We start from the raw sequence: 15,028 nt of genomic DNA, 5'->3' as shown, positions 1-15,028 counted from the left end.
CTTCTATGTTATGTGGAACCATAAATTAATTAACAGCACCAATCGATAAACATGTTAGTAACTTTTTTAGCAAGGGCCTCATGGACATCTAGTCTGTCTTCAGTGATTTCATTGAAAATATAGATGTTCATTTTCCATATGGTTTTATTGTGATCAGCATAGATGTTTTTGGCCATTGTTCCCTGCCTGGCCACCTGTATGAAATGTTCTGGAACCAACACTGACTGGTTAATTCTCACTGGAACTCCAATGTTTTTTTTCTTTGACCATTTATTTCCCCTTTTTCTCTCTTCGCACAGTTTGGTGCACTTACACCTCTGGAGCCAAGGTTGGGTAAGAAGCTAATCGAACCACTGACAAACCTAATCCACAGGTGAGATGGAAGTCCTGTTTACAGTTGTCAGATGGAGGCTAAAATATATCCATTCATTGAATAACAGTCTGCTTTTCCTCTCTGCCTCATAACCCGTCTCCCCCTCCTACAGTACCTCTGCCATGTCTCTGCTGTATGAATGTGTCAACACTGTAATAGCAGGTCAGTCTTGGTAATCTGTTGGAAATGTTTGTGCTGTGAGATCAGACTGTTAGATTTAGATTGTGACTCCCGATTAGGAGTTTGCAAGAGCCTAAAGTTTAAATATACATTTTGCAGTCGAGTTGATCCATTTTATCCAAGCTTCTGTAAAGCCTGTGAATATCTGAAGTATGATCAATGTCTTGATTTAAAATCCAATCCCTGATCCAGTGTAATAGCCCTTTTGCCCTTCATTACAGTGTTGATTTCTTTGTCCTCTGGGATGCCGAACCACAGCGCTAGTATCCAGGTAGGTGGCTTCAGCTTCACATCTTATTTCTTGGAAGTTTACATGGATTGATTCTGATTTCAATCCTTTCCACTCCAGTTCTCCATCATGCACAAAGACCACATGCCCTTCATTTTCATTAATCCATCTTTGAGATGATTTGTTTGGTTTGCATGATATTTCCTTTTGGAAGGCAGGACCGGTGTGGAAAGGTTGTGAGCATTTTTAGTGCCTTTGCTCTCTTTGTTTTTTTCCTGTTTCTCTCATTTTCTCTCTCCCACAGCTCTGTGTGCAGAAGCTGCGAATCCTGATAGAAGACTCGGACCAGAACTGTGAGCCCTCAGTCAATGCCTGCAGTGTGTCATTTTCTCATTGTCTGTGTGTTTATGACTGTGGAACAGTCGGCCCCTCGTAGACGACCAGACCGTAGACCTCCTGACTCTGGATAACTCGAACTTTATTGCATTTTTTCTCTTAATTTGGAGGCTGGCTTAGAATACCATTGTTCTTAAGCAGCATCTACAAATTGCTGAGTATGACTGTGGAAATCCTTGCAGTGTTTTTTCTCTCTATAACCAGCCGGTCTGGAAACAAAAGACCTGACTCTGAGTTCCCTTCAGTCATGGTATCTACATAGTTGTTTTAAGCCATTCGAGTTATCCGGACATCCATCTATAGGTAGCTATTTGTGTGTGGTGTAGACAGTGGACCTCAGTGATAGTGTAGTAAAATTAGATGTCTAATGTTTTGTTTATTCTTTTATCATGATTTCTGTTTGATTTAATGAGAGGCTTCTCAGCAATTAGCGAACCGGTTTGAGAGGGAGAGAAAAGGATTTTTCTGGGTAATTTGATCAAATGTAGGCTGGTTTTAGAACTGCTTCTCATAGCCAGGAGGCAGTTTGGTCTTAGCTGGTACTATGATGCCTTTTGAGCAAGATCAGTGGCTTATTGAACTAACTTTATATGTAGTTTTGGATTTTCTATGAAATATTGCTGATACCTTAGCCACTTATAAAGAGGTTTGGAGATCAGAAAGCACAATTAGTCTTCCAAAATACAACAATAGGCATAAATATGCCCTTTTTTCTCTTCCTTCCTTGAATGTTTCATCATATAATCTTTCCAAAGGTTCTCATAGTAGCATAGATGGACCTAAAGCTGATATTGAGAGCTCTAAAGTTTGTTCAAGAGAACTTCCAACAAATCGGCCTGAGATCAAAATGTTCCAAATCTCCCCCCAATTTGTTCAGATTGGTGATCAGCAACTAAAGCTAAATACTAAACAGGTAAATACTAAACAATGCAATGATCTTTATTTAGTTTTTAATGTATCAAAACGGAACAGTTACAGTTTGTTTAAAAAAAAAATGAACAAAGTTATATAACTGAACTAAAGTTATATTTTAAATACATGTTCTTTGGTGCATAAATGGGAACATTATTATAGTTCCTCCTTAGATCTTATGAAAAAAAAAAAATCAAACAAAATTTTAAACTGTAACACTCTTTATGTGACATTATTGAATATGTGGAGCATCAGCTTGTGCCGCTATTATAAATCCTCCAGCTAAAATAAATTTGGTCATTTGCCATTTTTTCGAGAACATATATATATATATATATATATATATATATATATATATATATATATATATATATATATATTTTTTTTTTTTAGTGTAGAAAGGACTAAATCAGTGACGATTGTTGAACACAGATGTTATTTGTTCTTTTTCCTTCAGACTCTTTCATTATCCACATGATAATGCGTTTTAGTAAGGGGTAATGTCAGGGAATCAAGCATTCATCCAGACCATGGTATAAAAGCCAGTGAATCTGGTGCAGAGAGTCTAACCAGCTTTTTGATGCCAAATAACCGATCCTTACTGTGGAGGTTAATTAGGCTACATTTCTCATAGAGGCCCCAGAAATGTTAAACCTGCTTTGAAGACCCAGAATTCAGCCCTTTTTTTAAATAAGCCCATTGGAAGAAGTGACTGAAACATGAAGCTAATACTGTGATCTAACCATATTGGCTCACTGTTGGGGAAAGTAGTGCTAACTTTAACACTAACAGGAATACAATCATCAGGGTACCAAAGCGGCTTCTTTTGTCTTAAACATTAGGGTTTAAATACTTTAAATACAAATTCAAGCTGTTTCTTTTTTTTTTTTTTTGCGTTTTATTCACTTTATACAGAATGTAGGTAATCACCTGCAACAAACTGGACTAAGAAACATATTTTCACTAACTGCCCTTAAATGATTTGTTAAATTTATGCCTTGCAGTAAAAAATTACTTTGTTAAAGTGGTTAAAAAATAGCTTGTGTCACATGATGTCCCTCATAAAAGATGGTATCAGTCCTCATCCACTGCTTTTGTGAAGTACCCACACCAGTAGGCAGCAGTTTGTGTAAGGGTACTCTCTGCATCACCCCAAGGTTACTGCTTCTCGTCATTGATTTAGTGAGCTGAGAGGCTTTATTTCTGCAGGACGGCTGACAGAATGCCTGTTTTAGACACTCATTTTAGGGAGGGAGGGACACAGAGGATTAAACAAAACCAAAATAGTTCCCTGTGTATGTGTGTGTTTGTCCTTTCCATTGTCTCGTGTTTTGTGTTACTTTCCTTATTTACTCAATGTTTTGATTGAATTCATAGCTTATATTAGAACATATGGAGCATATCTGTGAAATACAATATCTTAGACATTTTGATTTATAGTGTTAAACCCCTACTCTGTAAAGAAGATGCTCTGAGTTGTCTAGATTTTGATGATTATGGCGTACAGTTAATTGAAGCTCTAAATCCTAGAATGGGCTTCATTTCAGTTTTCCCTAGATTATTATTCTGTCACCTGTTGTCACTATTCTACATGTTTTCCCTCCCTCTAAATTTTCCATTAGTCTGTTTTGATACAAAGTTATGTGGATTTTTTATTTCAGCATTGCTATATTGGCTTAAACTCCTTGTGAATGATATGAGTGATTGTCTGCTGGAAATCCACATACATGGAGATGAGGGTTCTGCCTTAAAGCCATTCATTTCTCTTATTTAATATTCAGATTTACATAGAAATGTAATTTTGGGATTATCCTTAGCTGTTCGCCCTAATCATCAATAGAAATAAACATGAATATAAATACACCTGGAGAGCCTTAAAATTATCTATTTCAGTCTTCTATAGTGAATGCTGTTATATAACTTATCGATTACCACAGGATTGATAAATAATCTGTTTAAATTGGCTGTTTTTAGAAGAATATGATTTGATCAGTTAGAAGAACTGGTGAAACATTAGAAGTAGAGTTTTCGCAGGGGCATTTTATGAAGCTCTGTGTGTTTGTGTCTTTATCCAGTGAAATATTTGGGCTTGCTCGCCATGTCAAAGATTCTGAAGACCCACCCCAAGTCGGTGCAGTCTCATAAGGACCTCATCCTCCAGTGTCTGGATGACAAAGATGAATCCATTCGTCTCAGAGCTTTGGACCTGCTCTACGGCATGGTAGGGAGTCAAAACATATGTCTTGTAGAATCAGAGGGTTTTAATTATGCCCCTTTTTGCTGTGGTTGTTGCATCACATGTTTCCATTTAATTTACAGGTGCTGGTCATAAAATTAGAATATCATGAAAAAGTAGATTGATTTCAGTAATTCCATTTAAAAAGTGAAACTTGTATATTATATTCATACATTACATACAAACTCATATATTTCAGATGTTTATTTTGTTTAATTTTGATGATTACAAATGACAACAAATGAAAATCTCAAATTCATCATATCAGAAAATTAGAATATTACTGAAGACCAATAAAAACAAAGGATTTATAGAAATGTTGGCCAACTGAAAAGTATGAACATGAAAAGTATGAGCATGTACAGCACTCAGTATTTAGTTGGGCCTCCTTTGGCCTGTATTACTGCAGCAATGCGGCGTGGCATGGAGTCGATCAGTCTGTGGCACTGCTCAGGTGTTATGATAGCCCAGGTTGCTCTAATAGTGGCTTTTAGCTCTTCTGAATTGTTGGGTCTGGTGTATTGCATCTTCTTCTTCACAATACCCCATAGATTTTCTATGGGGTTAAGGTCAGGAGAGTTTGCTGGCCAATTAAGAACAGGGATACCATGGTCCTTCAACCAGGTACTGGTCGCTTTGGCACTGTGTGCAGGTGCCAAGTCCTGTTGGAAAATGAAATCTGCATCTCCAAAAAGTTGGTCAGCTGCAGGAAGCATGAAGTGCTCTAAAACTTCCTGGTATGTGGCTGCGTTGACCCTGGACCTCAGAAAACACAATGGACCAACACCAGCAGATGACATGGGACCCCAAACCATCACTGACTGTGGAAACTTTACACTGGACTTCAAGCAACGTGGATGAAGTGGCTCTCTTCTTTTCCTCCAGACTCTGGGACCTTGATTTCCAAAGGAAATGCAAAATTTACTTTCATCAGAGAACATGACTTTGGACCACTCACCAGCAGTCCAGTCCTGTTTCTCTTTAGCCCAGGCAAGACGCTTCTGACGCTGTCTGTGGTTCAAGAGTGGCTTGACACAAGGAATGCGACAGCAGAAACCCATGTCTTTCATACGTCTGTGTGTGGTGGTTCTTGAAGCACTCACTCCAGCTGCAGTCCACTCTTTGTGAATCTCCCCCACATTTTTGAAGGGGTTTTGTTTCACAATCCTCTCCAGGGTGCGGTTATCTCTCTTGCTTGTACACTTTTTTCGACCACATCTTTTCCTTCCCTTCGCCTCTCTATTAATGTGCTTGGACACTGAGCTCTGTGAACAGCCAGCCTCTTTAGCGATGACCTTTTGTGTCTTGCCCTCCTTGTGCAAGGTGTCGATGGTCGTCTTTTGGACAACTGTCAAGTCAGCAGTCTTCCCCATGATTGTGTAGCCTATAGAACTAGACTGAAAGACCATTTAAAGGCTTTTGCAGGTGGTTTGAGTTAATTAGCTGATTAGAGTGTGGCACCAGGGGCCATCAATTTTGAACCTTTTCACAATATTCTAATTTTCTGATATGATGAATTTGAGATTTTCATTTGTTGTCATTTGTAATCATCAAAATTAAACAAAATAAACATCTGAAATATATGAGTTTGTATGTAATGTATGAATATAATATACAAGTTTCACTTTTTAAATGGAATTACTGAAATCAATCTACTTTTTCATGATATTCTAATTTTATGACCAGCACCTGTAGTTTAGTAAATTTCTGCAGCTTAGAACTGTGGTTGCCCAGACAACAATCATCTGATTTTTCTATCTGAAATGATCCTGACTGGCGTTCAGCAGTGAACATACCATCCATAAGCACTTCCAGGTTCCAGTAATGATAGCAGTCAAGTGTGGAAAACTGTTAATGAATGATGAGGACTAAAATAAGCTACTTGCAGTATCAGTGAAGTGATAATAAAGAATTCAGAGGCAGCAGAAACATTAGCGGCTGCAGCTGTTTCCTTTAACCTCCAGACAGCAGTTGGCCCGTAAGAGAGCCAGACTTCAGTAGATAACAGGAAGCTGCTATTAATGTAAATAATGGCTGTTCTTAGTAAGATGGTTTGAAACGGTGTTTTTCATTTGGCCCACGTTCAAACTGCAGCTCCAAATGCTCTGTTGCAATTGTTTATTTTTCCTGCAATCCTATTTGTTTTTTTTTGCTCTTCATTCACATCCCTTTTAAGATGCTGCGCATGTCCAACTGAATCCTGATATTGCATACAGGACTCTATAGTCCAGGAAGAAATGAAAGTTACACCAAATACAGAGGGGTGGATGCGATACTCTGTTTTCTGGTATCTTGCTAGTTCAGCTCAAAGGTTTGTTTGAATGTGGGGACACGCCCAGGAATAGTGGGACCAGCATTTAACAAACAGAGCCTCTTCATTTGACTCCTAAGGTGGGACACTCATTGCAAGACGTTATCATGGAAAGCAATGTGGACAGATTACAACCTGCTGGGTAACCTATGTGTTATTGCAAAGCCCTTATTATTCAGTGCTCTTAGCATCTTTCTCTGACCACCTTCCAGTTTGGCTCAAATTGATGCAATACTGCATATAATGGTGAGATCTAACATCTCGCTGTTCTTCCACTTTGCAGTACCACAGCAGCTGTTGTCTGTCCTGCTAACTACTATCACCTTATGCTGGGACAAAGTTGTGACAAGTGACAAAGGAAAGTGATTAGAAAGTTGCATCAAATCCACCATGGTTTTTCCTTCTGGAGTCTTTTCCAAAAGAGCAGATGCAAGTCAGATTTGACCCCGCCTATGGAAGGGGCTTAAATGTGACTTGAAAACAATCAGACATGAGCTAAATGTTGGCTATCATAGAAGATTGAATGTGTATCAGCAGGTTGGGGTTTGGAAGCAAAACTCAGTTCATCTCTAGGTGATTTTAGTTTCCTTTTTATGGTGTGTTTGGCGTTAATGTTGTCTTTATTGAGAGCTGTGAACCTGTTTAAAACTCTTTCTAAAACATTACTGCGGTTCTAAATCCCTCAAGCTTTTGTTAATTAGTGGGTTGTTGGTGCGATGATGCTCAAGCTTCTAGGTTAACTGTACGATGACCAATTTTTTTTATTTGTTGTCTTTTTTTCTATATTGCACATTGGTGTCCGTTTATAAGTGAATAATAATTAAAGTTTAATTGGATTTTGTAAAACAGGAGAAAAATCATATAATGAAAATCTTATACAGGAAAATTTATGTTGTTGGCGTCCTCAATTAGTTTTATTTGTGTGAATGTTTGTTTTAATAACTAAAACAAATCATGACTGATTGGATTTCTGTCTTCTCCAGGTTTCTAAGAAGAACCTGATGGAGATTGTGAAGAAGCTGATGCTGCATGTGGACAAAGCTGAGGGAACCACTTACAGGGATGAGCTGCTCACCAAGATCATCGACATTTGCAGCCAGAGCAACTACCAGTACATCACAAACTTCGAATGGTTTGTTTTCTTTCTGTCTGTCTGCTCTGTTGTTTTTTGGGTTTGTTAGACTTGTATGAAAATTACATCCCATCGTATTGACTGACAGGTATATCAGTATCCTGGTGGAGCTGACCCGGTTAGAAGGCACACGGCACGGCCACCTCATTGCCTCTCAGATGCTAGATGTTGCCATTCGGGTCAAAGCCATCAGAGTGTTTGCCGTTGCTCAGATGGCCACTTTGCTAGACAACGCCCACCTGTTGACGGGTAACACGCAGAGGAATGGCATCTGTGAAGTGCTGTATGCTGCCGCCTGGATTTGCGGCGAGTTCTCGGAGTGAGTTCCGCGTGCAGCATCCAAAGCCTTCAGTGTTGAAGTATTCTGAACCAGTAGCTCTAGAAATCCTCTTCTTTCCACAGACACCTAGAGAACCCGATGCAGACGTTGGAGGCCATGCTGCGGCCTAAGGTGGCCACGCTGCCTGGCCACATCCAGGCTGTGTATGTTCAGAACGCAGCCAAGCTGTTTGCCACTGTGCTGAAAGGCCAGGAGGGGAACACAGACGGCACTGCTGCACAGGAAGCCAGCCAGCTGATGATAGACAGGCTGCCACTGTTTGTGCAGAGTGCAAACCTCGAAGTCCAGGAGAGGGTGAGACAAAATGAGACAAATAAAGAACTAGTCTGAACAAGTATATGTAAAGATGACTAACTTAGCTTCTGTCATCAGGCGTCCTGCATTCTGCAGCTGGTTAAATACATCCAGAAACTCCAACAGAAGGATGTGGAAGTGGCAGAGGAAGTCAGCGCTCTGTTTGCTGGAGAGCTCAACCCTGTAGCCCCGAAAGCACAGAAGAAAGTACCTGTTCCTGATGGGTCAGTTCATCCTCTATATGTTGAGAAGCTGTTTTAAATTACAACTGCATTTTAAACCTAAATTAACACCTCAGCACATCAAAATTACTGTTAACTCTAACCGCGTAAAGTGTAAACGTGTTTGTTTGTGAAGCCTGGACCTGGATGCCTGGATCAACGAGCCGCCGTCCGAAAGCGAGTCTGAGGACGAACAGCCGAAGGCGATTTTTGCAAAGGAGGAGCCGAAACACTCCCGACCCCGTCACACAGAGGTGGATGAGAAGGAGCTGGCAAGGGTACGCACTGGGGAACCTGCCTCATTTTACTGCAGAGGATTTTATTAGGTCTGCACTGTTTGATGTAAGGTCAGGTGAAGGTGGATGCAGGTTTTCCTTTAAGTTCAATTTAAAACTCCCAATGAGGGAAATGTATATCCCCTAAATTTTAAAGCATGAATGTCTTGCCAATGATTCTATTAAGAGTATTGATTTTTAGCTCAGAGTTTAAGAATGATTTATCTGCCCTCTCGTGTGGACGCCTGCGTAAACTAAGTTAGGCGGTTATTCATTAATCAATTCATTGTGTGGATTTTATTTCTTTCCCAGAGGAGGGAAGCCAGAAAGCAGGAACAAGCCAACAATCCATTCTACATCAAGGCTTCCCCATCCTCTCAAAAGGTATTTTGACCCATCTTAACTTGTCCTATGGTCTTGTAACTTAAGGTGTTTTGCTTTCCTCCATATTAGTTTAAACGGTTAGGAAAAGAAAAGCAGGGATTCTTTTTTCCAATGTTCTTTTTAGGATAAGACAGAAGAGAATGGAAAAGCTATGTTTCTATAACTTGAATACATGTTCAGTTGTCTAAGGATTATATCAGTATTTTTCATAATTACCCACCTATTCATAAGTCCAACTCTTTGCCTATCAGCCCTTTTCGTTCATCCCTTAGTCCAGCAGGCTTCTATTCATCTGGTTCTCCATTGGTTTATCAGTTTGTCTGCCTGTCCATCAGTTCGTTTTATCCATCTATCCATTCCTCTTTTTTTTTTTTTTATCCATCAGTCATCTATACATCAGTAAAGCATTTTCTATCAGTTTCTACATCGCTCCACCTGTTTGTTAGCCAGGAATCCATCCTTCCATTCAGCTTCTGGTTTGACAGGTTCCTTATTCAAAGCCTGATGACTAGAAATGTCTGCCACTGACTCAGACTGAGGTTTTATAATAAAGGTGAAAAGTTCCCCAAAAAAAAAAATAGAAGCTTTGAATTTTTAGTTTGGAACAATAGGGTTTCCATTAGGGAGAAATGTATTGGATTTTACTGAGATATAAACCTTCCCTGTATCATTTTGTTTGTATTTCTCCTATAGGTGTATCAGGATGCTCCTGGAGTGGAGCACATCCCAGTTGTGCAAATTGACCTCAACGTGCCTCTCAAAGTCCCAGGTTGAGCCCCAATATCTTAACATTAATACAAAAGACTTCCATTTTCTCTCAGAACATTTAAATGGTTAGAAGTCTTATCGAAAATATTACATTTCCAGTTAATATTGCCGAAGCTCCCCCTTCCCTACATTGTTTCCTGCCTCCTTAAGTTCATACTGTATTATATTGTTGTTTCTCTTGTGGTCTCACTCTTTTTTTAGGTCTGCCTATGTCTGACCAGTACGTGAAACTGGAGGAAGAGCGGCGTCAGAAGGAGAGAGCAGAGAAGAAGAAGAAAGAAAAGAAGAAGAGGAAAGAGAAGCGCAGCGGACGAGGGAAGAAACATGATTCGGGTCCAGAGAGTGAAGAGGACATCACTCCAGCCCACATGGTGGACATTGTTACAGAGGAGATGCCAGAGGTAGGCTCTTTTCCTTTTTTTACTACTTCACATAGAGGTGGGTGATGAATCAAATATGCTCGATGGATCTCGAGTTTTTCCCTGCATTATAGTTAAAATGACTCAATCGCAACCATTGAGTACAAATTTGCATGATGACATTAAGCTGTCTGCATCTATTTCACAGAGTTTTTTTTTTCCCCAAACACTTTAAATGCATCATAAACGCTTCCTCCAAACATGACAGTATTTCGACTTTTGTTTTTTTAAAATTTGAGGTCAATTTCTTTTTTCTTTCTGCATTATTTTTTTTAAATTATGCACAAAAGAGCCCTTTTTTATTTGCATTTTATTTAGTATTGCATGTTTTTGCTTTGTTTCCTGTTTGGTTGCTGGTATCTTTTTAAAAGACTAAGACTGGCACCGAAAGACATAATGTGGCAGAATTATTAGTGAAAAACTTTGAGCTGGTTAAGATAAATGTTTTAAATTTGAAGGCAAAGGTTTTAATGAGTATATCTGTGCAATTTTATGCATTCTATTGTTTTTGGAAATGATGTAAACATATCGTGAAATATACCATGTATCGCGATGTAGCCCAAATATATCGTGATATTCGATTTTCTCCATATCGCCCAGCTCTACCTTGTCATGGTTTGTACCAACACTGCAGAGCTGCTGTGTGACATGTGTTCAACATTCATGTAACCAAGGACTGTTTTGAGTGCAGTAACTGCTGGCCGCTGTTCAGCTGGTTGGACAGAATCACATGGCAACAGATGCTCACGTCAGACACAAATGACATTACCCAAAATGCTAAAGAAGGAAATTGATTTATTGTCATAAAATATCCAATATTATCATGACTGCCGGATATTTTAGATGGCTCAGGCCTATAACTAACTATACTACCTACCATTGTGCTGTTTATTTAACCCAGTAACGATCTCTTTGCTCCTACCTGAGTTAATATATGCAGCTGCAAGTAAAGGAGGAAAAGGAAACAGATGTTTGAGGAGCGTAAAAATAACACTGCATTGAACGCAACTCACAGATGGTCCAAGGGTCTCTGCTTTAGCAGCTTATCAGTACTACAAGCTGTGACTATAAGACACATTTGATTCTCAACGGACACAGTTTAATCTGTTCTTCAAAAAGAAACAATGATAGTTGTTTAAGATAAAAAATACTTTGCTGAAAGAAATCTCTCACTCCTACATGGATGATGTTATTAAGATTTTTAAAAAATCACCCAGATGCAAATTTGTGTTTTTGATGTTGAGAAAACCTTTCTGTTAAAGGTGTCTGGAAAGTATAATAAGGAAGTAACTTTGTTTGTTTTTAATGAGATAAATGCAGCTCTAAGCAAACTGTCCCACACTGCTTTTTATTGTGTTAGTACTCAAGTTGGTCTGAAACACTTGTGTAATTTGTTAAAATAATGTAGATTTCTTCCCCAGTGAGTATTTTGATTAATATAAGAACAGAAAATACCAGAAAATGTCAATCCTGAATTATTTATCGGCTTTATATATATTTTTTTTATTTGCCTTAAATGTATGTTGGGAAAGTTTGATTGCTGAAAAGAGATTCTTTGCCAGGTTACTAACTGCCTGGTTTTGTTTGATGTTTCCACTTGCCTCAGAATGCCTTACCCAGTGATGATGATGAGAGAGACCCCACTGACCCCCACAAAGCCCTGGACATCGACCTGGATAAGTGAGTCCACACACCTTAATCAGAAGCTTCTGTTCTAACCTTCCTCATTTAAGGCTTTAGAACTACTTGTGTGGGTTTTTAATCTTGTTTCGTTTTAGTTTGTTTTATGCAACATTTCTATCCCTGTAGTTTTTATTTTGTGTAAGTTCATTTTAGTATTTCTGGGATTCGATTACAGGACATATAAAATTTATTTAATTGTCTTCTACACTTTGTGTCAAAATTTCCAAAATGGACTACATTTTCTTTTTTCCACCTTTTCATGAATTCTTTAGGAGATGGTACATCCTATTCATTGGTTAGCTCATCTCTTCCTCTTTAAATCTATTAGATGTAATTAGGAGGCACATAGACCTCCGTATAACGCCACTAGACGCTATTGAATAAAACTAAAATGTAAATATTTTTTGGAGATCTAAATGGTCTGAAGATGTTGTCTAAACATTACATCTTCATTTGTGGCCAAAACATCAAATTCGATGTCACTTGGTCCTGTCCTTCCTCACTGCTTTCTGCTTCCTCTTTTCTCTGCTTGCACACAACCATCACTGCCTGTTTATGTGGCAGTTTGATGGAGTCGACCGGGCGCAGGTGAGTAGTACCACAGCCACAGGAAGTGAGCTCTGACTGCTCACAGACAGACTTCCAGGCTGTCTCTATCTGCCAGTAGAACCCTTTAAACATAATCCAGCCATCTCATCCTCTGATACTTGGAGCTTTGCCCTACATGCTGCCTTTCTTTTCTATACCTGACTTTTTTTTCAGTAACTAGCAGCTTTGGACATGTTATCTATAATCCTCCTCCTGGTCTTACCCTCATGCTTGTTCCTCCATCTTTCCTCTGCCTTGGCACTTTGCTTGATAATATCAGCATCTTTAATTCAAACAAAGGGTTCTATAGTTTATGTGCTCTTTAAACCACTAGGACAGCAAAGCCTATACGTTTCCATATTTACCTTTTGGTGCTGATGTTCTCAGGTCTAATTCTTGGCAATCTGTCTTCTGGAATAGACTCCTGGAATCATTATCTTGCTTTATGTATCTCCTTAAAGTTATTAAAATTCTGCATGTTTTTAAGAGGACTTATACCCCAGTACTACTTAGATGATTGCTAGTCACCCATACTGGAAAAATGTTGCATGATTTAGTCTTCACACAGGAATTTACTAAAAAAAGATACTTTTGCTGTGAGCAGTTCATTAATAAACATCCAGCATGTTGGGTGTTCAGGCTATAAATTAATCATTTATGCTGATAAAGTAGAGATTTCCCGATACAACTTTTTCATTTTTGATATAATGTAGAAATCACAGCTTCATGTATTGGATGATTTTACCGTTTACCAGATAAATCAGCTCAAACAATGCTTACTTATATGAATGATTTATTCTTGTGGCATATTAGAAATAACAGGTTTGAGTCCTATTACTGGGAGAACACCAGAACCCTTAAACTGAAGCAGTATTTCTATCAGTGTGCTGATCCAGCATATTGTAGATACAGGCTCATATATTCTGATTTTAGTTTTTTGGATGATATTAGAGCAATTTCCTTTGTCAATATCTGATCGGGACATCCCTTCCTAAAATAATGTAGTTGTCTGATTATATTTCTACATTTCCTGGTTTTTAAAGGTTATTTCCCACAAAAAAGCCTTGTTAAAAAAAAAAAGAAAGAGCATTGTCTCCATTGAGTGTAGCCAGCAGCGGGTCATTCTGCACGTTCCTCCCTGCATTGGCCAAACTTGGAAGGTGAAGAACTCATAGTGGACACAAGTTCAGATGTTGTATTCTTGCCTTGTTTGGGAACTGGCACTGCATTTTGAAAAACCTGAATGTGCCTGAGTTTTACTTTCTGTTGCATTTTGGTATCTCTCATCTTATCAGCTTGTAAAACAAACTAATACTTAATAGTCCCTAGATTGTGGCTCCAATTTCAGGTGGATAAGTAGTGAGTTAAGTTTTGTATTTGTGTTTTATTTGTCCAGGCCGCTTGCAGACAACGAGAAGCTGCCTGTCAGGTCACACCGTGCGGCTGAAGCTCAGAAAAGCCCAACGGATGGAGAAAACGAAAACATATTGCAGGAACCCAAGAAGAAGATCAGTAAAGAAAAGAGAGTGAAGAAGAAGGATAAAGACAGAGAACGGAAGGTAATAGTGTTGCTATCGAAGATTATACCCAAACCCCACACTGTTCAGCCTATTGTATAATAATCTGGACTGAATATTATTCAGGTTTACTGAAGTTAGTTCCTCAGTCTGAATGATGCATGAATTATTATCTGTTTTCACAGAAGAGCAAAGAAGAGAAAAAGAAGAAAAAACACAAAGAGGAAGACAAGGAGGAGAATCTTCTGGGTGACCATGACGATGTACCTGTCCTCCAATCAGAAGAAACCAGTCAAGTGGCAGCACCCCCTACTTCCACTTCTACCACTGCAGAGGTAATTATTTTAACATGCTTAGAAAACTGATCTTATTACTCATCCTAGTATTTAGTTCAACATTTGCTTTAAATTGTAAATCAAAGTGTTGTGTTGATATTAAGCTCTCAAACTTCCCACCGATATAAAGGTAAAGAGGGGGTCTGTTTGTAACCAATATGTTGACAGATCTATTGTCCGGGATATTTTTTTTTACTTCACTGCTGCAGGTTTAGGAGCTTTACTGGCTTTTCAGGTTTTCCTGTCCGTCTGCCTCATTGGCAAAAGGAACTTAAATGAATACTTTTACAAGGTTCTATACATGAACGTAATGTAATCAGAAACGTATGGAAAAAACATCACTTAAGAATTTTTTTCTTTTTGACTTAGTGCTTGCAGTGCTTCTTTATATCAATCAGCTTCTGCAATCTAGTATCTGCTTCCTCATAGCTGCAG

At 38.7% G+C, this 15,028-nt stretch overlaps 1 protein-coding gene across 5 annotated transcripts in view; it reads left to right on the top strand.

Annotated features, from left to right (window-relative positions):
* ap3d1 (adaptor related protein complex 3 subunit delta 1) overlaps positions 1-15,028 on the top strand; it is a 31,121-nt gene that overhangs the window by 6,890 nt on the left and 9,203 nt on the right. For 3 of the 5 annotated variants that reach the window (XM_038281058.1, XM_038281062.1, XM_038281059.1), the window contains exons 8-24: positions 300-373; positions 486-535; positions 775-824; positions 1,087-1,135; positions 4,166-4,311; positions 7,621-7,769; positions 7,858-8,088; positions 8,172-8,403; positions 8,482-8,627; positions 8,761-8,902; positions 9,212-9,283; positions 9,977-10,052; positions 10,253-10,452; positions 12,077-12,150; positions 12,718-12,741; positions 14,138-14,300; positions 14,444-14,593. In XM_038281058.1, coding sequence (XP_038136986.1) covers positions 300-373; positions 486-535; positions 775-824; positions 1,087-1,135; positions 4,166-4,311; positions 7,621-7,769; positions 7,858-8,088; positions 8,172-8,403; positions 8,482-8,627; positions 8,761-8,902; positions 9,212-9,283; positions 9,977-10,052; positions 10,253-10,452; positions 12,077-12,150; positions 12,718-12,741; positions 14,138-14,300; positions 14,444-14,593 — 2,028 coding nt within the window. The remainder of the gene's footprint in view (positions 1-299; positions 374-485; positions 536-774; positions 825-1,086; positions 1,136-4,165; positions 4,312-7,620; positions 7,770-7,857; positions 8,089-8,171; positions 8,404-8,481; positions 8,628-8,760; positions 8,903-9,211; positions 9,284-9,976; positions 10,053-10,252; positions 10,453-12,076; positions 12,151-12,717; positions 12,742-14,137; positions 14,301-14,443; positions 14,594-15,028) is intronic. The other 2 variants (XM_038281061.1, XM_038281060.1) reach the window with 1 other exon arrangement.

Source organism: Cyprinodon tularosa, unplaced genomic scaffold, assembly GCF_016077235.1.
Source record: "Cyprinodon tularosa strain WSP-4 unplaced genomic scaffold, ASM1607723v1 ctg167, whole genome shotgun sequence".
In the NCBI taxonomy this organism is placed as follows: domain Eukaryota; kingdom Metazoa; phylum Chordata; class Actinopteri; order Cyprinodontiformes; family Cyprinodontidae; genus Cyprinodon; species Cyprinodon tularosa.
The sequence above is the reverse complement of the archived record's forward strand: the minus strand, read 5'-3'. Positions and strand labels throughout refer to the sequence as shown.